Raw genomic sequence first — 23,623 nt, 5'->3', positions numbered from 1 at the left:
ACATGGAGGTCACCACTTATCAAGGCCCGGAGGCCACTCAGGGATAAGGGTTATTGCGTGTACAGTAATCAATGAGATAGTATTGTAGTAATCATTAGTATTGGAGATTTGATAGAGTGTCTTACTTAAGGGGGCGGTTTGTCAGGAATTTGTTTATGTTGGACTTGAAGACATCTAAGTTGTAGTCAGGTGGGAAACAGGCAAACGGAAGAGAGTTCCACAGTTGTGCACTTCTGAGAAAGAAGCTCTGCTCATGGAATCTACGTTTAGATTTAGGCACAGATAAAGAGTGGGGAAAATTATTGACAGTAGTTTCAGCCAGACGAGTGTTTCTCGTGAAAGATTGGCGAAGGAAGGGGGACGAGAGATTGGAGCTCAGATGAGCACTTGCCATGGAAATAACGATAAAACAAAGACAGGCTCGCAACGTCTCCTGTGGGAGAGAGGCTGCAGGGAAGAGAAAAGGGCATCCCCCACTAAGCTACGAAGTCTATTTTGTACTCTGTCAAGGTAGGATAGGCTGTTTTTAGCAGCTCCTGTCCAGATGTGGCAGCAGTACTCCATCCTTGGACATACTTGGCTTTTAACAGATACAGAATTGCATCAGTAGTGAGATATCTTCTGGAGCGGTAGAAGGGTCCTACCATTTTCCCAGCGTCCTTGGCAACAGACCTGATGTATGTGTTCCATTTCAGATCAGGAGTAAAGGTCAAGCCCAGAAGCTTGTCAAAACATGGAGCCTCCCCAAGACGAGAGCCATCCATTTCAATTGATGCCAGATGGGGGATCAGAGCGTTGATGATGTAAAGATAGAAGCTTGGTTTTGGATGCATTAAAAGTGACCAGCGACCTCTTCCCCCACTGTACCATGCGCTCAAGATCAGAGGAGAGAGAATTAGAAAGAACTTTGTCATTTATAGTCTTTGATGTGTTGCCATAGATGGTTGTGTCATCAGCATAGATGTCAACGAATGATTTAAGTATGTGTTTTGGGAGATCATTGATGTAGATCAGGAAGAGAGTTGGGCCCAGGATGGACCCCTGAGGGATTCCAGTATTAATACTGTGGGCCTCTGATTTCTGCCCATCAACTACTACTCTTATGAACCTATCGGAGAGAAATGATTTAATGATTGAGAAAACATTTCTATTGATACCATAGCTGGAAATCTTGTGAAGTAGGTAGGCCCTTATGCCATACCTTATCGAAGGCCTTCGATATGTCAAGAGCAATTGCCCTGGAAAGGAAGCCTTTTTTTTTTTTTTACACAGTGATCACCACTTATCAAGGCCCGGAAGCCACTCAGGGATAAGGGTTATTGCAAGTACATTAAGTTAGTGAGGAGATTTGCTGAAGTGTTTACTTAAGGGGGCGGTTCATTAGGAATTTGTTAACATTGGACTTGAAGACATCCAAGTTGTAGTCCGGAGGGAAGCAGGCAGACGGAACAGAGTTCCACAGGCGTGCAGTTCTAAGAAAGAAGCTTTGTTCATGCAATCCGCGTTTTGATTTAGGCACAGATATAGAGTGGGGGAAATTTTTCACAGTGGATTCAGCTAGACGGGTGTTTTTCGTGAAAGATTGGCGAGGGGGACCAGAGATTGGAGTTCAGACGAGCATCTGCCATGGAAATAACCTTTGTCAAGAGATTCGCTAATCCTATGAGATATAACCGTTAGCACATCTGCTGTAGATCTTGCGGAGCGGAAACCATATTGCATGTCACTAAGAAGGTTGTTTCTGCTGAGGTGGTTGACTACTTCTTTATTTAATATGGGTTCCAACAACTTACTCATGACACACAGGAGACTTATTGGTCTGTACTGAGAGGGAGATGACTTTTCACCTGAATTCTTAAATACAGGGCATACTGATGAGGTTTTCCAGGGTGTTGGAAAGCACTTCTCAACGCTTAAACAGTTTTGTAAGTATGGAGGCAAGTTCTGGTTGGAGCTTTTTCAGCACAATAACTGGAATGCCGTCAGGGCCAGTTGCTTTACTGGAATCAAGGTGCTCCAAGTTAAAAATGAACAAAAAAAAAAACGGTAAAAAATGACGACAGCAAAAAGGGAAACTGTTCTTTCAATGTTTACATTTCATACGTTACGTTTGGATACATATGCGCAGGATTAAATTTGATTGGATATGGCTGAAATTTTACAGTTTTAAACAAAGAAGTCCATCTCTACTGGTGTTTGATTTTTCTTTTTACAACCACAGGAAGCAAAGTTATGACTGAGCAAAGTTGACAAAGAATATTTAAAATTGATAAGATAAATCGGCATATATCATTCATTTTCATATAGATAATAGTTTTAGAATTATTTTCATGTATATTATGTAAATATTTGATAATTATTAATTGTGAAAATTGCTTTAAAATGTTATCTTTTATAGAAATTAACAGATAAATGGCTCACTAAATACTAATGCTAACATAAGGCGTTGAGCTGACTCAACTTACCGAATTTTTTTAAATGTTGAGGTCCGTAATTTAGCCCATTTTTTTCTAAAGAAAAATGTCCACAGAAAAGCCTAAATTTTGGCACTTAAAATTATAACTTTTGAACTATTGATGGCATTTACATAATTCAAAAGGTTTTAAGCATCTTTTACATAGCTCTTTTCATGCAAGTTGATAAAATAACAATTATCTAAAAAGAAAAAATCAACTTGTAATGCTAAGATATGCTTGAAGAAGTCCGGAGATTACATTGGTCAAAATGTTGTGCGAATAGCACTCAAGATGAGAAGAGTTGCTGAATAATCAAATGAATTATATGAATCATTTACTGACAATCTATGAAATTTATAATTTTAAAGTTTTTTTTATTGGAAAATAAGAAGGAGCTTTACAAACACATATATAAAGTGAAAGCGTGTGCACGTATCCATTCATTAGTTACCAAAACGATTGGAATATTTGGAATCAGCGAATATTTAAGTCTAGTTTTAAATGATTCAAAATGTTTTCTCTAGTATAATAATAAGTTGATTTGCTTAACGACAACTAAACCTTCCAGGGTTAAAATCATGCTAAAATTAAACCGGCAAAGTCGTTGCCATTTTTTGTGGATCACTTGTTCTCCGTTAGTCTGTAGTATGGTCCCGTATAGTTCTAAGTCCACCTTCCTAGGCTTTATCTTTTTCTTCCTTTGAGAAGGAGTTAGTTTATTGCTAACTGCCCGAGGTGCCCCTACCAAGTAATACTGACGGCACTGTCCAGGCAATTTCACTTGCCTAAAGTGCTCTTCCTCTACAGCACTGGTTTTAAATTCCACTTTCCGACCTTGTGTCACATCTTTCTGCTGTGGGGGTGGGGAGAGAGATAAATGCTCAATTGTTGCCGTCATTTAATGTTAAGAACCATTTTTTACATGTTTTATTTTCGTAAACAATTTGTTAGAATAAGAGTAGTTGTATTATTTAAATAAATGGGTGAAATAAGGGATTCATACCTTTAGCAGGTTTTATTAGTTACATTAAACATATGTAATACCCAGGCAATAACAAATAAGTTCGGCTATACACACATCGCACTACATAAGCAGCTTTATGTAGACAACAGAAAACATTCTATTGATCATCGCTATGAAAGAAACAAAATACGAACCTAAATGCTATTTGCAACTTCTCTTTTTTTTAATCAATATTTTAAAGTATTGACATATTGTAAGCAGAGAAGATAAAAGTTTGTACTCTCATTTTTAAAAATATCACATTTAGACTGGAAAACAAAAAAATTATTTATATTCTTCAAACTACTGTTCTCATCTTGAGTGTTAGTTTCATGTTTCAGTCGATGTAATCTCCGACCTTCTTCCAGGTGTATCTTTGTCAAACTCTGGAATCTTTCTGTCAAACTTGTGAATCTGCATGGAATTTCAAATGAAACCCTTTATCTAATCCTAAGGGGTAGTATGCTCTCATTCTGTTAGTCAAGGTCCGTGCAGTAGATAAAGTACTTGGTAAAATTCAGTTTTAAATTACACTCTTTTGGAGGTTGAAGGTTCAATGCACACCGTGGGCGATACTCAATATACAATTGCAAATTGCTTAGAACTTTTATCCAATCATGGCTGACGGAAAGAAAGCATGCTACTTCCATGGATTAAATAAAGGGTTTTGTTCAAAATTCAGTGCAGATTCCCTTAGTTTGACAGAAATATTCTTGAATTTAATAAGATACACCTAAAAAAGATTGGAGTTTACATTAACCGAAACGTTGTGAAAATAACACTCAAGATGGGAACAACAGTCCAAAGAATTAAAATAATAAATTCTCATCCAAAAAATCCAGAAACATAAAAAATATGTTTCAGAATTTGGGAGATGAGGATTGATGTTCTGGATCAGTTGAATTATTTTTCTCATCTTAGTTCTTATTTTTCTCAAAACGTTCCAGTCGATGTAACCTCTGACCATCTTCAGATTATGTTTGCAAACTTAAGAGCTTTTATGTCAAACTCTGAAATCTAGATGGAACTTTCAAGTAAACCTATTTAATCAAAAGCGTAAATTGTTCTTGTTTTCTCAACCATGGCTGCGTAGAAATACTAATGCTCGTTATGTTATTCTTAGCTATCATCACCTGTAGTAAGAAGCTTCAAAAGACTGTCACTTAGTACTGATTGCTAATCAGCACCTTTAACCATTGCACTACAGGTCCATGTAGACAATTCTAATACAAATTTGGGGAGATTTAAACCTAATCTTGTCTAGATGGGTAGTATTACTATTTATTTTTTATATGCCATTAAGGTCGCTACTTATCAAGGCTAAAAGCCACTCGAGCATAAAGGTTAATTTTCAGTTGGATGATGAAAAAGTAGCAGTATTAGAGGATTGAACAGGATAGAATAAATTGCAAAAATTTCATTACTGAAGAGAAAAGCTTGACAGGTATTTAAAGACATTAGACTTGAAGGCAACCATGTTGTAGTCTACAAAGAAGCAGATTTGTAGTAATACATTCTACAGATGGGAAGTTCTTGGGGGGAAAAAATCTCTTCATAGAAATTCCATTCAGTTCTGGATACATGGAGGAAGAAAGGAAAATTCTTTGCAGCAGTGGTAGCAATAATATGTTCTTTGTTATTTTATTTAGAGTGCTATGCAAAGACAGAAACAAAACTTTTAGGAAAAAAGTGCTCCTCCTCCTCCTCCCCATGAAAAGACAAAAATAAAGAAATATTTATGCTTTTACATCGTAAGAGTGAAATTCAAAAATTAAAATATTGAATTTCAAGCAAGACAAAGTGTACCTATGTAATTGTCATGTCACAAAGAGTAACATATCCAAAAATTACGAAAAAACGATATGACAGAAAAATAATTATTAATGAAAAAAAGAAATTTGTGAAATCAAACGATTTCACTAGATTTGATTAAATAAAACAGGGGAGGTAATTAAGTTAAGAATTTCTGAGAACTCAGTTTTTCCCCTTTTTGTTTAAGTCGCATGACACAAACGCAATTCAAAAAGTTTCTCGTAATTTGGGGATATGTTACTCTTTGCGACATTTCTTTGCGATAATTACGTAGGTACCATTTGTCTTACTTGAAATCTTGTGATTTTTTAATTTTGCTCTTCTGATGTAGAAACACTGATATTTCTTGTTTTTTTCCTGGGGAGGAGGAGGAGGAGGTTTGAACAAGGAACTTTTTCCCAAATGTTTGTTTCCATTTTTACATAGCACTCTCAGTAAAATAATCCCCTAAATAAAACCAGTTTGTCTAGAAACATTATTTAAAATTTGTTACTTTGTTAAACAGCACTTAGGAAATAATTTTAGTCTAATTTCATTTTTATGGAGGAGTTTGTTAATAATTCTGTACTAAGAGATAATTAGGTGAAGAATAATACCTTATTTAACTTATATAAATAAAACAATAGATGTATCTATATGTGTGTGTGTGAGAAAATATTTAACCAATAAACTCTTAAACTACTGGTCACATAAGACTGAAATTAACAAGAAATTGTAATCATACACCAATTATGGTTTATAACAAGTGAAATCTTTGTTTGGATGCATGAATAATGCGTACAGAAATATCTCAGCAAGTTGAAATGAAAAATATTCATTTCAACTTGCTGACATATTTCGTTTTATTATTTTATTCATAGCTTGAAGTGGTTTGATTTTAAATCTTTCTTATCTATCTCTTGATAGCTTAAACGGTAGGAAATGCATCTGGAGCCCTAATTTTTTTGGTTTTGATTTTAGCTGATGGCACCCAAGGCATTCCTTTTTAATCTTTTGAAATACGTACTACATATTAGGTACAATATTTAATACAAAATGGACTCTGTGATAATAAATATGAAATCTGCATAAATTAAAATTATATTTAAGCGTATTTTACAATTGGGCAAGGCCAGGCGCCACCGCTAATTCAGTAATAAATCAGGAATTTAACTTACCTGGAAAAACTATTGTGAACTTGGCGAATAACATCAGAATTACTCAACGATAAACCACGAATCTGAATTCATAAATTTGGGAGAATTGTAATTAGCAATTTTATGCAATGAAAATGTTTCCAGTAATCAAGTACAATTAAAAAACAATACTTCAAAAAAAAAATATGGTCCTTGGCCAGAATTTTCTCTATATTAAAAAACAAAACTAAAGAAAACTCTGTATGTAGGAAAGAAATGAAAATATCACATTCCAAAAATCAGCTAGATTGATTAATAGTTTTATTTTTATGAAGAAAATCATTTTTAAGCAATGAATGAGAATTCATAGGCATTACAACATAAATCTAGTAAGTATGGGTTATTGAGTTATCTTCCTTTGTTTCATGGGGTGTTTTTCAAAATGGCGAGTGAGATGGTCACTCCTCAGATACTCATAAAATTTGATTTTCTTATTTAAAAATAAAACTACTTGATCAATTTATGTGATTTTTGGAATATGGTATTTTTATTTCATCATGAATATGTACATCATACAGATTGTTCTCTATTTTTGTTTTTTAATATTGGGAAAATTCTTAACAAGAACAAAAAAATACTTTATAAAAAAAAACTTCAAGTTCTTCAATATAGTCATAAAGCTAAACTTGTATAAAAAAAATAAAAGAATAAAAGGAGGATTTTCGGGAGTTAACACAGAAGATACAAAGTTTTGGGACACACCTCTTTGTATCGTTATTAATTTTACCACGCTACATTATTGCATTGTTTTTTAGTTTAGAGAGAGGATACTAAGAGTGACAATATATCCATATCCCAAAATATTTAATTTTTTAATTGTGATAATTGTAGATTTTTTTTTTTTAAATCCTTAATATACTTTAAATATTAACAAATATTTAAGTTTCATTAAATTTAAAATATAATGATTATCATTTTTTTTTTATATATAATTCTATCACGTATCGCATGTCAAATAAGTATGCATCATTAAGATTTTCCATGTAAATATTGGAATAGTGTATAATTTTTACAATTAAACTATTACAAAATAAACTTGCCTTTCAGGTTTCTATTTTCACATTAACAAAAACCCGAAAATAGAAACACAAAAAGCAAGCCTATTTTGTAATAGTATAACTTAAAAATTATACACTATTCGAATACTTATATGGAAAATTTAGATAATTAATTATCTATATATATGACGTGTAATATATGATGAGCTATATATACAAAAAAAAAAAAAAAAAAAAAGCTTACAAAATTATGAATGTATTGGATTGTTGGTGTTGAAGGACAGTTCATAGGTTGATGTGACCCATGTATATTTTGGCTTTTATATTCTTTTTTGCCTGGCTGGTATAAAAGATAATGGCACATGTCGAGAATTATTATATATTTAAATACCAGTAACAGGCTGAAACAATCGTTCATGAATATTGGTAATAAAACTGTAATTTTTTTAAATGAACATAAAAATGCATTCTGTTCTTGGTGAATCGGTACATTAGTGATGGGACGCTTCCAATATTTTTCTCGATTCCGATACAATTACCAATTCCTTACCAAAATCCCGATTCCGATTCTTCATAATTCTCTAAATATTAAACTATAAAATTGTTATTTTCTATATAATATATATATTATAAAGAAAAATTTAAAAGAATCGTTTTTTGGCATCGGAAAATAGGCAACAATTTTTTCCAATTATGATACTCCAAAATATTTTGATTAATTGTCCCAACATACATACACACACACACACACACACACACACACACACACACACACACACACACACACACATATATTAAAAATTAACTTTCATTTTTAAGCTGAACCAATTGACCGACTCATGAATCGAATGTGCCGAGCATATCTACAAATATAATAATCACATAAGAAAAATAAACCCAAATGGCATAAAATCAAATGACTACATAATTTTATTTTCTTGCTTGAAAAAAAAAAAAAAAAAATTTTTTTTTTTAAATTGGGTTATTCAATTAAAATTCTGTTTTTTTCCTCCATTGTATAAGACATACTCACCGCAGGGTCAAAATTCTGTACAAAATCCTTGAAAGAACTTAGTGTCTCTCCGAGTTCAATATCTTCATGGGAACAATTGAGAAGAATACTAAGTATGGCTTGAGTAGCACAAGCATTGTTGATTACCTTGAAAATAAAATTTTAAAAAGAAAATCACAAAACCGATTTGGAAAATGTAAAGTTAGTCAGGACATGTTCGGCTAGCTTCAAATCCATAAAGAGGTCAAGCCTCGATTTTGAATCTCGTACTATACATGTGCAATTCTTTTTTGAACTTCAAAATTGAAGAGTTCATTCTTTTTTAGTAAAGTAGTAATTATTACTTGCAAAAAAAAAAGGAATGAACTCTTCAATTTTGAAGTTAAAAAAAAAGACTTGCACAGGCAATAACCTAAATATCGTTCAAAGGGAAATAACTTGAATATATTGCTAACAAAGCCAAATGAGTTTTCTATTGCTCAAATGTTTAGCTAATCAAAATCAATAAAGATAAGCTGAAGATTCCTAACAATTCATTTCTCATCATCACATTTAGTTTAACACCCATTTTACATGGTGGCATGTGTTGGGCAGCTTTAAGAAATTGGCTTCCAAAGTAACCTATTTTTGGCCAGGTCTTTATTCCTCACATTCATTTTTATCAATTCCTCCCATGTTTTCCTTAGACTTCCTCTGTGATCCAGACTTACTACCTTAGCTGTTCTACCTCTATTAACCCAAGAATTCTCATTCATTTTTTCAACATAGCCAGAGAAATCTCTTCTGCATGCATCTCCCTAAACTGTCCACATTTAATCTTCCGAACTCATTAGATCACACATCCATTCTCGTATCATGTATCTCCATGTGACGCATACCTTCAATCCTCGCTGGCCAAATTTCACTTCCATACATCATTCAATATAAAAATGTTCAAATAAGAGAAAATTTTGCTAAAAATGTGAGAACAGACAAAAAAAGAAAAATAAGCCTAAAAGTTCAACATTTTACTAAAAAGAGAAACATTCGATGGCTACAAATTAAAACAATCCTTTTTATAAGATAAAGATTATTTTATCATTAAACCTACCTGCTTAGCGAAAAATATCTGATTCAAACGACTGTCTCTCACAATCGAACCATCCGGTTCTGTTTCTGGTACCCACTTGAACAGAAAAATCAACCCATGCACAGGTCTGGAAGTAAAGGCAATCGATATTAAAATTTTGAATTCAAAGCAAGTTTTGTAAATATTTTTAGATTAAAAAAAAAACACATGATTAAGAATTCACTGTAATCAAGAATCAATAAAAAAAATTTTTTAAAATAAAAAAAAGGGCAGGTACATTTTCACCAATCGACGAAGTGGGTACACACATGCAATGGACATTTTTGCACTGTTACCTTTAATCTTTTATTTATTACTTTTTTTTTTTTTCAACTGTGAAATATTTTTTCAAACAAATCTATTCATATTTCAGAATTTAGATATGTGACCTACAGTGTGGTTTACTTTCCAGTGTCATAATTCTTGCTTTCCTTACAGTTCCATGAGCAACATTTCTGACAAAGGAGGAAGAATTGCTGTGTTCTAGGTTGGAATCTATCCATATATAGCATTTATCATTGGTTAGTTTTTTACCATGATAACTTCTTACATCAAGTTGCTTCATGCCTTGTCTAGAGTGATTTTGACAATCTATACCCATAGATTAAATAAAGGGTTCAGTTTGAAAATCTACACAGGCTTTGGCTTCTCCTGAAAGGTTAGCAAGTTTGAAAAGATGGACATAAAAAAGGTTGAGAGTTACAATGGATAGAATGTTGCAAATATAACAAACAGCATAAGAATAGTAGTTGTGAAATAGCAATTTTTTAAAATTTTACAATAGATTGAAAATATTGGTTCTTGTCCAGAATTCCCCTATATCAAAAAACAAATAAAAAATCTGATGATGAAATGAAAATATCATATTCCAAAAATCATGGAAATTGATCAAGTAGTTTTATTTTAACTAAGAAAATCAAATTTTATGAGTCAGCAATATGAATTTCCCATCATGACCTTGAAGAAACAACGGCACATAATTCCACATAAATTAAATTAAAACTTGCAAAATGTGCAATCAGCCTTGTAATGTCATCACTTTCCCATTAATCATTAAATTTTTTTTAAATTATTTTCTTTATAAAAATAAAACTACTCAATCAATTTTTGTGACTTTTGGAATATGATTATAGGTACTTACATCATAAAGATTTTTAAGTATTTTTGTTTTTTGATATGATATATCTATACTAGTTTGGCTATACCTTTCGTCATCAACCAGGAAAGTTTATCTATGAACATATTGCCTCAGCTCACTAACAGGGCTGGAAAAAGTGTAACATAGCGAGAACGTGTGTATGCAAAATGACGTCACTGATAGGAAAAATAAAAACTTCAAAAAAGAAATCACGTTAAAGACGAGAATATAACATTCGGGATCACGTTAGAGACATGGATGACATTCAAGAGCACGTAACAAGAAGATGATCATGTGAGGAACGTCACAGCGGTAATGAGAGAATGAGGAAATAAATGTCGTTGTACAACAAAAAAAGCAAGTTGAGGTTTTTTTCTTTTCTTTGTCTCCTTTGCGACTGAGGCTACAATGTGTTGCTTCCTGGACAACATTACAAAATTTGTGGTGGACCAAGAAAAACCTGGCTAATGACAATAAAAGCTGACTTGGTACTCAACCTAGGTCACTATATCTATGGAGTTTGCGGCTTTTTGGGGTTTTTTTTTTTTTATATAGGAGTCAAGGCCCAGAGGCTACACGAGGATAAGTTAAAGAGTGTACAGTAGTCAATGGCACAATATCATGGTAATTGTAAGTAGTGGAAATTTGGTAAATTGGATTACTTAAAAGGAACGGCTCAAGAACTTGTTTACATTAGACTAGAAGACGACTATATTGTAGTCAACTGGAAAGCAGGCAAATGGAAGAGTTCTACAGGCGTGCAGTTCTAAGAAAGGATATCTGTAGAAACAGCGTAGAGATATACCAGTTTAAAACTAATCTACAAATAGATTTGTGCAAAGTGAACACAGACACAATTTGTAACAGGGAAAGAATAAGCAATTATCGCCCTTTTGGCCGAGCCTCTGGTAGATAGGTGTTGACACTAACTTCCCCTTTTACTCTTCTCTCTTTTTCCTTTTCTTTTTCCTTCCCTCTTCCATGACACATGACCAGGGACAACGTGCACCATGTGCGCCAAGTGTGTTTTACACACACAAACCGATGCTGTAATGCAATGAACTTTGGCATACATTCCAGCTTTATCAAGATAAGCCCAAACATTGTAAAATCATGAACAAACAAACTCTACAATTATGAATTACTTCCGTAACAACTTTAAACAAAATATTTAATCTCAGTTCACACCTGATTGGCAAAGATCAACAATACGCATGTACACACGCACGCATATGGACTTATGTATTTTTCACCACAAGCTATTGACTGTAAAAAAAAAAAATGTATAAATGTTCTTTCTTGTTTTAAATAAAGTCTACAGTTGTATATATATATATATATATATATATATATATATATATATATATATATATAAACTCGGTAGATATTTTCATTAATTTATGTCGTCAAACCTACAATGCAACAACAGCAAGTGATTAAAGATCACCTAATCATCAACTTGAAATCAGGTTTGTTCAGTCATTCATAAACAATGAAGTAGTAAGGATAGATGCAGCCGGTGCAACCCATCAAGGCGAATAGTATTTCAAGTACAAATAGTTTTCCATGATTGACTTTAGAAAGAAAATAATCTGTTCACGCCACATAATAATGAATTTGTACAATCGTTTCCAGAATTCTTCCTACGTAAAAACAAAGATAAAAGAAAAATCTGCATGATGTACATACCCGTGACAGAAAAAAAAAAGATATTTTACATCAAAAATTGTAAATTGATCAAGTACTTTTATTTTTAAATAAGAAAATCCAATTTTATAAATGAGCGACGATCTTATGTATTAAAAGTTTTGTAAACTATGTCCAATAATTTCATAAATGGATATTAAAACATTTCCATAACAAAATTAGTTGTAGTTTTTTTAACACTTTGGTTTAATGATTGAGTGATATCATGAAACAAATAATATAAAAAAATTTGTTTTAATGAAAGTAACAACTGCCCTGGACACTGACGTATCGCCATCTTGAAAACAGTCTGAGGAGATAACCCCAAATAATTCACACTCGCTAGATTTTAAAATGCTAGTCTTAAGGGGGGAGAGGAATTGGAAAAATGTTAATTTGTTTAAAAAAAAATTTTCTTAAAAAAAAAAAAAAAAAAAAAAAAAATTACTTGATCAATTTACGTGATTTTTGGTGTATAATATTTTCTTTTGGTCATAGGTATGTATATTATACAGATTTTTGTTTATTTTTAATTTTTCTAGGCGAGGGGATCTGGATAAGCACCAAGCTTTTTGCTATGGAAATTTTGTGGAGAAAAAAAAAAAAATAACAATGAAATTCTGTATTTCCAAAGTCCATCTTTCAAACCTCTCAGCTTAACATTCACAAGCAACATGAACTGAAACAAATACATTGAGGATATTGTCAAATATTGCCAATTGCAAAGGTGGGTTCCCTCTAACATGCTAGAAAATTATTCACACTAGAGAGCATCCCATAATTTACGAAATCACAATGCGTTCATGCATGGAGTATTGTTGCCACATCTGGGTTGGTGGATCTACCAGTAGTCTCTCACTCTTCAACAGAATCCAAAAAAGAGAGTCTCAAATCTAATAGGTTTCACATTGTTCACCAAGTTCCAACCTCTGTCCTATTACTGCAATGTTGCACTCCACTACTTGTTTTACAAGTACTTCAATGGCATTGCTTTGATGAGCTCATAGCACGTGTGTTCCCTTGATGTACATATTACCGACTAGCCTAACAAGCAGTAAAATAAAGTAAAAAAGATTTTTTTTAATGGTTTTTATTTTCAACTAACAAAAAATGAAAATAATATTTAATACTTAATTTTGTAATTTTTAAAAGCTATCCAACATATACCAATGTGTAAAATGGATGTTATCATATCTAGACCAGAATAAAATAAAAAAGAAAACTCACTTCAGGTTCTTGAAACTGTCAGGATCCAAACTCCATATTTCTTCGACCTGAATACCTTTCACACCTGTTGTAAAAGAATTTCAATTTATAATCATTTCAATTACACAACTAAAAATGGTGAGAACTTAGCTTCTGAAATTTTATTGGTTGAAATAAAAAAAAAATCTTGTATAATAAAAAGCTGAAGTCAACCTGATTTGTGTTTATAATAATATGATTTCATTTTAATAACAACTCCTTGAAAAGAGATGGAATTCATTTTCTGGGAACTCTCCCTTAATCCTGACTCCAAATCAGGAGCTTCAAAGATCAAGGGTTTTCCTAAGGATATTATTGGTATCTACAATAGCAGAGGACTGAAGACCACCTAACACATCACAGATTTCTACTTTATTCAAATATTTTTCCAGACGACTTGATACCATATCCAGCGTACTTACTACCAACATGACTACTTGAGTTTTAACTCTATGCATATGTCATACCTCCAAGGCCAACAGAACATAATTACCATACTTCTCATTCTCAATCATGTCCCTGTCCCAAGAGCACTAAAAAGTCTATGATTTGCCACTTCTTTGAGACGCTGTCAATGACTACCAAATCGAGGCGATTATGTTCCAATTGTTTAGCTATCATGATGCTTTTGTCCCGCCATACCTCCACAATGTCATTCACGTTAGTTCTTACATTCTCAGGCACCTCCTCAAACAACTTCACAACACACGTCACCCCAAACTTCAAGTAAAGCACCATCTGATCATGTCTTCTGCGGTACTCCCTCTGAGCCAATCCACTACATATTGCTTTAAGGTGCTCAACCGACTCAGAAAACTTTTCACAAACCCAACATTCTGCAGCAACAGCTTCTCCTTGAACTACTTTCTTGAACAGTTGCTCTTAGTTCCTGCTCCTGTGCTGTATAAACAAAGGCTTCAGTGCTCTTAGTCAGATACCCAGCTTTAAGCAATTGTCATTATCTGTCATCTGCTACATCCCGGAAGAATCTTAGAGTGGTTTCTTGGTCTATGAGGTTTTGTCTATTTGTAACTGGCTTATGGTTAAGATAGTGGAATACTTGCTTGGGGAGAATGGGAGTTTACTATGGAATTTCCACATTGGGACAAATACTTCTATGCCTGCTTTAACCCATTCAATTACCTCCTCTGCATACTGTTCAAATAATTTTGTTTATTTAAAAATAGACAGAAATCTGTGGGTGCAAGGTCCAAAGAATAAGGTGAGTGATGCTTTATTTTCCAGGCTTGGATAAAGACTAGTTTAGGGTTTTGACTTTGTTTAAGTCTCCTTTATAACTTAGCTAGAGTATGATTCTATTTCTCCACCCCCTTCTCACCCCCAATTAAATAATTGGTGATTTGATTTGTTAGAGATGTGTGGCTGCTTTTATAATTTTGAAAAGAAAATGCATGATGAATAAAGCTTTCAAGACATGCATCAACTATTTGACTGACAAATATAATTAACTGACACAAATAGAAAGTGCAAGATTCCTACATTATATATTCTTATTTTTTGTGTAAGATTTTTTATTCTTCTAAAACTTCCCACTTCATTCTATATAAAAGAAATAGGAAAAATTGATGATGAAAATAAAATTAAAAAATTACAATATTTATTGATGCATCAAATTCAAAGAAGGAATTATAATAATGAAAAATTTTTAACTCATTGATTTTCAAAGATATACACTTTTCATGCAACAATGTTTAGCATAAATTTGAAAATATATAAAAATATATATATAAGAAACTAGTAAAAGGAATCCACTGTTTGAGAACAGTAATAAATTAAGATTACAAAGACCAGACAAGTGTGAAATTGTTTTGAATAAATATAGTTTTTAATAAATATAAATAAATTTATTAAAAATAAAATTGAAATTTCTTTTACAAATTTTCGAATAATAAAGTATTCATCTTCATGAAATTGGACAGTCGTTTTTTTTGTTTTTGTTTTCTTTTTCTTCCTCTTATATGCCATAGTGGTGATAAGTCCTGGCATGATTTGAGGTGATTGGAGTTAAGTCAAAATGATGTTTATATGTCCGATTATTTTGGTGTCTGTCAAACGAGTGTGTAATAGCTATAAGAGGAAGAAAAAGGAGGAAAAAAAAACAAAACAAAAAAAAACTGACAATTTCCTGAAGATAAATATTTTATTATTTGACAATTTGGAAAAAAAAAAATTCAATTTTATTTTAATAAATAGCAATATTTATTAAAAACAATCTCACACTCGTCTGGTCTTTCTAAGTTTTAAATTTTATATAAGAAACATTTTTGTGAAAAATATAAGACATTTTGAACAAAATAATAAAATCAATCAACAAATTAACCAGTCAATCAATTAATTCTTAAAATCGTAAAGCTGAAAGAATCTGGATTGCAAGCATAAACAAATTAAGTGTGAAGTGCAGCATAAAAAATTTGTTCAAATTTGACAAATCAAATAATTAAGTTGTATTCAATAATATTCACAGATTTTCTTTTTTATTTCTTCAATTGCTTTATCTAGTATATTGAACTTTTGATTATCTTGATAGATTCCAATTTTAAAGAGAATCTTTATATTCATCTTTGCAATTCTCTCTCTCTATCTATATATCTATAAAAGTGAAAGTGTCTGTCTGTCTGTGTGCGTCTGTGTGTGTGTGTGTGTGTGTGTGTGTACATTTCCATATGCAATAACTGTCAATTTTAAGTCTACAGACTCGAAATTTGATATACAGGGTACTGAGATTTGAAAAAATCGATGTGACTGGATTTCGGCCAGAAATTTGACGATTAAGGGGTCAAAGTTCAACGATTTGACTTTTGAGAACTCTACCAAACTCCTCCGACAATTTTTGGTCTAAACACTTGAAATTTTAGATATAGGTTCCTTGGACATGGATCTAACTTAATAACTTGATTTGAGCCCAAAGCAATAAATATTAAGGGGTCATAATAGGGGTCAAATTTTAAAAAAGTGACCGTTTTTTTGTTTGTTTGTTTTTTTGCTCAGCATACACCTCTAGGGCTGAAATGCGAGTATATAAGTATATATATATATATATATATATATATATATATATATATAGAGAGAGAGAGAGAGAGAGAGAGAGGTTGTTCATCGAGTCATTTTGTTTCAGTGAATAATGAATTGTACAATTGAGGGATTTTGGTGCTTGCTATCATCAATGAATGCAACTAGCTAAATTAGTTGAGATAAGTTCAGTCTTCTCCACTTTTCAGCCTATTTACAAATAAATATTGATTGTAATTTAATGATAAAGCTTTAGGACATTTAGGACCAATTAGTTTAGTTTTATTTTTGTTTATGACATAATCACTAGTTCTGGCGGTTTGAGTGATTATTTTTTATTACTTCTGGCAAAATTCTCAGGTTAAACTAGACTAAAAGACAAAACCAATAACGTGAACTCAATTCTTTTACTGTAATATGTAGCCAAACCATTTCAGTCTATTCTAGCATAGGGTTTCATCGACTGCATTGAGATCAAACCTTGATCTCAGCTCATTTAGAACTCCTCTCAATGAGCTGACTCAGGCTTGATCAATTCAGTAGATGAGACCCAAGGCTGGAATAAACTGAGATGGTTTGGCCACATCTAATGCACGACAATCAACAAGTGGCTGAGACAAATCATTAACTTTGATGCCCATATAGTTGACCTCGGAAGAGGCGGAGCGATAACATCAGGCAGGACTTAAAACATAGGTTAACAGAAACATTGGCAATGGATCGAATCAAGTGGAGAAAAACCATTCTGACCAAGTAGCCGACCCAAATGTCCAACCCTCAAACTCTGCAAAACCAGCAACGATAAACGTGCAGTAGTAGTAGTAGTAGTAGTAGTAATACCTATTTACTATGCCTCCTCACGGGGCAGAGTTAGACACCAGGGTCGTTTTTTAACATGGAGAAAAGGTACAAAAATAAAAAATTGTCTCAGTCATGAAGGACTGCTCCTCCACCGAAAGAGAATAAGAAATGGAAGTGCAGCATCTGAAGAACAGATACTACACTTTGATCTTGGCCAAAATGCCAAGGAGTAGTAGTAGTAGTAGTACAACATGTCTTGTTGTCTTATATCCTTGCATTTTATTTAATTTTATTTTTTGAAACAGCGCTTCGAAATTTCATAAATTAAAAGAAATTAAAACTAAATAAAAGTGTTATTTATTTACTTATTATTTTTTTTGTGGGAAGTTGTTATTATAAAAACAAAAAAAAACTATAAAAAAAAACTAGACAATTTGTCTAGGATATGTATTTACAGTCATTGTCCACATAAATGATTTGTGATCCATATTAATGAATGACATCAGTCTTTTGTGATGTCAAAGTATGTCTTCAATCTGTTTTAATGAAAGGCATCATAAGAGACTTGTCTTCAACTTTGATGACATCATCTATGCATGTAAAAATAAACACATAGGATAACATATCTATATATGCAGAAAAGTGACCTTGTATGTCTGTGAGAAACAGTCTCTACCAAACTCTTCTGTCAATTTTTGGTCTATAGAATTGAAACTCAATATGTAGGGGGATTTGTATCTGTGGAACAAATTTAATTTGGTTTTTAGCTGATAAAAATAGCACTAAGGGGTCAAAAGTGAAAAACATTGGAGCTTGGCAGGCATAAGTCAACTTAAAGTGATCTTGTATGCATGTGTAAATATACATTTATACCTTATAATCGGTTCATTTTTAACTATTTCTTATCTATCTGATGGTAATGACTAAGGTTGGAGCACTATATGATTTGGTTTCTATTCCAGCTGATGTCACCATAGTTATCATTCGCCCATCTATGGAGTACTGTTGTCACATTTGGGCTGATGCATCTGCTACTAGTCTTCACTCCTAGACAGGGTTCAAAAGAGTTGCCACTGTCATCTAAGCTTCAGCCTCTGTCCCATCGATGAAATGTTGCATCCCTCTGCCTATTCTACAAGTATTTTAATTGTGAATGCTTTGATGAACTGCAAGCACTTGTATCCCCTCGACGTAAACAACCATGACAAGCAGCTAAATCCCACCCCTACACAATAGAGATCACTAGATGTAAGAAAAGCCTTCTACTCCAATAGTTTCTTTCCCAGAACTGCTAGACTTTGGAAATCCGGGACTTTGCTTTCTCGAATGTACTGACATGCAGAAGTTCAAGTGTAATGTGAACAGACATCTTGCTACTTAACTCCCTTCATAATACCCCTGCAACTTATGTCCCTGATAATAGCCCCCTACTTCAAAATGGCACTGTACCTTGTTTGGGGTGGAAATTGAATAAAAAAAATGAAATAAAATTTTAAAAAACGACATAAGATTTATTTCTCTGCTTGTCGTATTGAAGTTGGCCAATTGATGAAATTGCTCAGATTTTGGTTGCAAAGCAATCGAATAGTTACCTTTTACAACTGAAAATGAATCGTGAATGAGAAAAGAATATTTAGGTTCTTGTATTTAGAAATACACACACGTGAAACATGGTAGCTCAAAATTAACAGGAAAATTCTTTGATATATTTATGTAGCAGGCAAAAACAGGTATCTATACAAAAAATTACAGAAAATCATCAAGTAGAGCTTTAATTAAAAATATTAATCAGTTGTATTGTACACTAGATGTACCTGGTGTTGCCTGGTATTAAACATAACGTTAAATTCTTTGAAAAAAAAAAATGAAATAAAAAAATGAAATAAAAAAACGGAAAGAAACTGAGATGTGCATGTGAGTATTATGTTTTTTTTCTAAATAGTTCAATTCTTGTAAGTAAAAAAAATTAAAAAAATACTTAAACTGAGATTGAAACCAAAACCTAAAGACAGCGAGTCAAGTATAATAAACATGAAGCCAACTTGCCACGATCTTTAAAAAATGTTTTCAAACCTATTTATACTTAACATAAGGAAGCTGTCATCTGAATGATTTGCGCATGTGCAGTCGTGACAGTTAACAAACAGATAAAAATCCAATGATCCCCCCCCCTCACAGTACCAATTTTTCAATTTTTACCCCTTAGCAGTCCTTTTTTTTATGAAAACCGATTAAAAAGCTTCCCACGTCTGAATATCCTATATACCAAATTTCAAGTCTTTTATAGATATACAGATCTCAGATTCTCCATTGGCACAAACACATTTAATGAAAATTTTAATTGATAATTTTCGATAATTTTTGGTTTAGATACCAACCTGTGCTTGATCCATTTCCAGTTAATTTAATTTGAACAGTTAGATTTCACAAACATATTTTTAACTATGAACATCAATATTTATTAAATAATATGTATAATATATATATATACACATATATTATTAGCTTATCTTTTTATTTTCATTTTTTTTCTATATGTATCTTTTATTATATATATATATATATATATATATATATATATTTATTTGCATAAATAGTAACCATATTATTCTACATTTTTTTATTGGGGAAGTGGTATTATCCACTGGAGAGCCATGTATTAAACAGCTGTCCTGTTTTTAAATCTCCAAAACAGCCACATGGTAAGCAGCTGAGGATCCCCATTTTCTATTTACTAAATTTTAGTGAAAGTTTTCTCTTTTCATCCTTATGTAGTTAAATTCTCTTTCAAAATCTAAAATGTCTGAGAAATTAGCTTATGCAAGTGCTATTTCTATTTAACAATTTTAGTTATGACTTTTTTCCTCCTCTCCTTATATAAATGAATTCTTTTTTTGTCATAAACTTCTTAGAAGTCGGATTATGTAGGTGCTAAGTCTGCGATAGGTTAAATTTAGTTTCTTTTTGTTGGGGGGGGGGGGAGATTTAACCTGCATTCTCCATTTTTATTTTTACATTTCTTTTATTCAAAGCTTCTTTAGACTACATATATGCACACACACACACACACACATATATATATATATATAGGATCAGATCAAAAGCAAAATAAAATTTTACATAATGATGCAAAGTTTTATTGAGATCGTTTCATTTATTTATCTGTCTGGTCGAGCTCTTTGCCCAGACCAATGTGACTCTCTCCAGATTTCCTGTCTTCCATCAGCTGCCTCAGATCTTCAGAATCACTGTTGAAATCGTGTGTAATTTGCTGAAAATTGATCTAGCTTGTCCTATGCTTGTGTGCCAGTGTCATGGAGCCCTCAAACAATACATTTCTCACTAGCTCTCGCTTACTTCTTTGGTAGTGATCAACAAATCGTAAACATCGCTCGCTGATGGTAGTAGATATGGAAGGTAGGTTACCATAAAGTTGCTGCTTTGTGGGATGATTTTTTGTCAAGATATATTTAACAATGTTCGTAACATATGGGTGTACGTGCCGTTTTGCTTTCTTTCCAATCTTTTGGTCTTTTTGCTCCAAGAATAAAGAAATGATGACACAATGATTGCATTTCTTGTGAATTGGTTCATGATGTCAAATTTTGTATCTAACGTCAATTTGAACCCCAAATTTCAAAGCCTTCAATCCTCACAGCTTTTAAACTACTAGAGATATTTGCATAATTCAAACAGTTTTGAGCACCATTTACTGAGCTCTTTATAACTAACTAGCAAGGAAACATAACGTTGCCCAGGGTTGAATGAGAATCAACAACTATTCTACACTTCTGATACTTTTATTGTCATCAAAATCAGTGAAAATTATCCATTTGCAATCAATGTTGATTTGCAGACAATGTTGATTGTCTGCTCTAGTCAGGGATCTAGCGCAGTCCACTGGGAGGAAGTTACATGCAGTGACTTAGTCCACAATACATTGTAGTCTACATTGCAATGTAAAAAATCTATTGTTGATTTTATTAAATTATTTTTTATACAATGAATTGAATTAAAGTTTAAAATGCAAAAGTCACGTATCATGGTTCCAAAACTCTAAACAGAAACATTCATTTTGAACCCTATCTTATCAAATAACCTACTGTTGATTTTAATGCCAGGCACTTCTGCTTGTGCAGTGATAAACCTTCTGTAAAAAAAAAACAAAAAAAAACAAGAAGAAATGCACAAGTAATGTTCGGCTGTATAAGGGTGTTAACTTTGGTCAAAATCAGATTGTTCCTTCTTTAATCAGATTTTTTGATTATTGATACAAAACCTATCTAAGAACTCTGCCAGACATATAAAGTACATTTGCGTGAAATTAAAAACAAATCAGCCCAGCCATTTTGGAGTGCATAGGGAACAAAATCACACACAGATAAACTGCTTTTATATATAAGTAGAAATAGATATGCTTAAATAACAATAATCGTCCCCCCCCCCCAAAAAAAAACGAAAAATTGAGAATGCTAAATGAAACATGAGTTTCTTCGGTCTCAGAATATCATCTTCCCAGACATTATCTTCTCCTTTTGGTGTAGGAGTATTGCAGATAGCCTCAACCAAAGAATGCTGACAGGGTCTGATTACAGCAACTTTTGCCACCATCCAAAGTACCTCCCTTTGGGGGAGGAGGATGCTGGATTTCCAACATCAAATCAACCGCGCGTCACATTTACTCTTGGTGGTAAGAGAAGGGTAAATAAATACTTATTATAAGATGTTAAATTTAAGCCATAAAAATGGCTTGTTAACAAAACAAAAAAAATGGTTTAAGCTCCTCCACCTAGTGGCTAATTACTATTATGAAGATATTTTAGGCAGAACTGCTGGTGCTTGTTCAGTATTCTCCCCCTCTATATAGATAAAAGACAAAACGGCTGCGCGCATTTTTGTGTCCAGCAAAGGCTTTTTTTCGCCAGGATTCTCTGGGGGAGGAGGGGTAACTATTTTTTAGAACTTTTTATATACTACCTAGATTATAATATCTACAATTTATGAGAGGACGTCATCTCTAGATTTATTTTGATTGACTTTTATAAAATTCACACAATTCCATCTTCTCCAGTGTTTGTTTGGCTTTTTCGTAAAAAAGTGAAAGTATCTTTTCGGCCTTTCATGTCGGGTCGTCAAGAAAGCAATCAACTTTGATCGATCTGGGAAAAACTCCTCATTTCAGAAAACTACTATTCATTTGGACACTCCTCATTTATGGGGAGCTGATTTTCTCCAACATCGTAAGGGTAACAAATAAATGAAATGGCCAAAACTTAACTGGCCTCCAGCCAACGTTTGTATCTGCAAGTCACTTTTTGATTGACATTGCTAAATTTAAACGCTTCTCACTTCCTATGTCTTTCCAGCGTAGCGGTAAAATGTCATATTTTCTTTCACTTTTTTTTCCGCTCTGCCTTTGTGTCACGGGTTCCAGCCTCCCTAATAACACCTTTTTTTTTTTCTTTCACTTTCTTTTCCGCCTTCGTGTGCATCACAGATTCAAAACACTTTTTTTTCTTTTACACCTACAAACACCCAGTCTAATATATAAAAGGCAAAAATGAGCGCACGTTTGTGTATGTCCATGAAAGGGTTTTTTTGCATTGGACTTCTCGCGCGAGTTAGGTTCCGGGAGAAGTTTTCTTATACTTCCTAGATTGTAATATCTCAGATTCGCAAACGAACACCATCCCAATCTTTTTTTTTGATCGAGTTTTAAAAAATTGCCGTCATTTCGAGTGTTTGTTAGTTTTTTTTTTTTTTCATATAAATAAAGCAAAACTAATCGAACGCAATCGCCAACTCCCGGTCTTCATCCGGGTAGTATTTGTTCTGAAATTGGTCCTTGATCAATTACGAAAATTCATCGAGTAACGTCTGCTATTGTGTTTTTAGTAAAAAAGTCGATACTCATGCACTTATTGATCCGTGCTGAAATAATAACGTTATTTAAAAAGCCATTCTTAACATGGGGAGGGTATTTTGTACCTAGTCACCTTACAATTGAATAATAATAAAAAACATATCATTTAATTAAACTCGGAAATACAATTTAAAAAATAGCACGGATTAGCACCAAAAAGTCTATTGCTATAAACAAACAATTTAACAAATATTGCAATCATGGAAAAGTAATCTAAAATATTCGTTTCAAAGTTA

At 32.8% G+C, this 23,623-nt stretch overlaps 1 protein-coding gene across 1 annotated transcript in view; it reads right to left on the bottom strand.

Annotated features, from left to right (window-relative positions):
• The window catches only part of LOC145292189 (ubiquitin carboxyl-terminal hydrolase isozyme L5-like), a 42,733-nt gene that overhangs the window by 17,929 nt on the left and 1,181 nt on the right, over positions 1 to 23,623 (bottom strand). Inside the window, exons 2-5 of the mRNA XM_080138489.1 lie at positions 13,616 to 13,679; positions 9,547 to 9,652; positions 8,478 to 8,603; positions 6,429 to 6,490 (exon numbers count right to left, since the gene is read on the bottom strand). Coding sequence (XP_079994615.1) covers positions 6,429 to 6,490; positions 8,478 to 8,603; positions 9,547 to 9,652; positions 13,616 to 13,679 — 358 coding nt within the window. The remainder of the gene's footprint in view (positions 1 to 6,428; positions 6,491 to 8,477; positions 8,604 to 9,546; positions 9,653 to 13,615; positions 13,680 to 23,623) is intronic.

The sequence above is a fragment of the Euprymna scolopes genome, chromosome 13, assembly GCF_053919585.1.
Source record: "Euprymna scolopes isolate OS-2025 chromosome 13, ASM5391958v1, whole genome shotgun sequence".
NCBI lineage: Eukaryota > Metazoa > Mollusca > Cephalopoda > Sepiida > Sepiolidae > Euprymna > Euprymna scolopes.
Note: the sequence above shows the minus strand (reverse complement) of the source record. Positions and strands in the feature narration are given on the sequence as shown.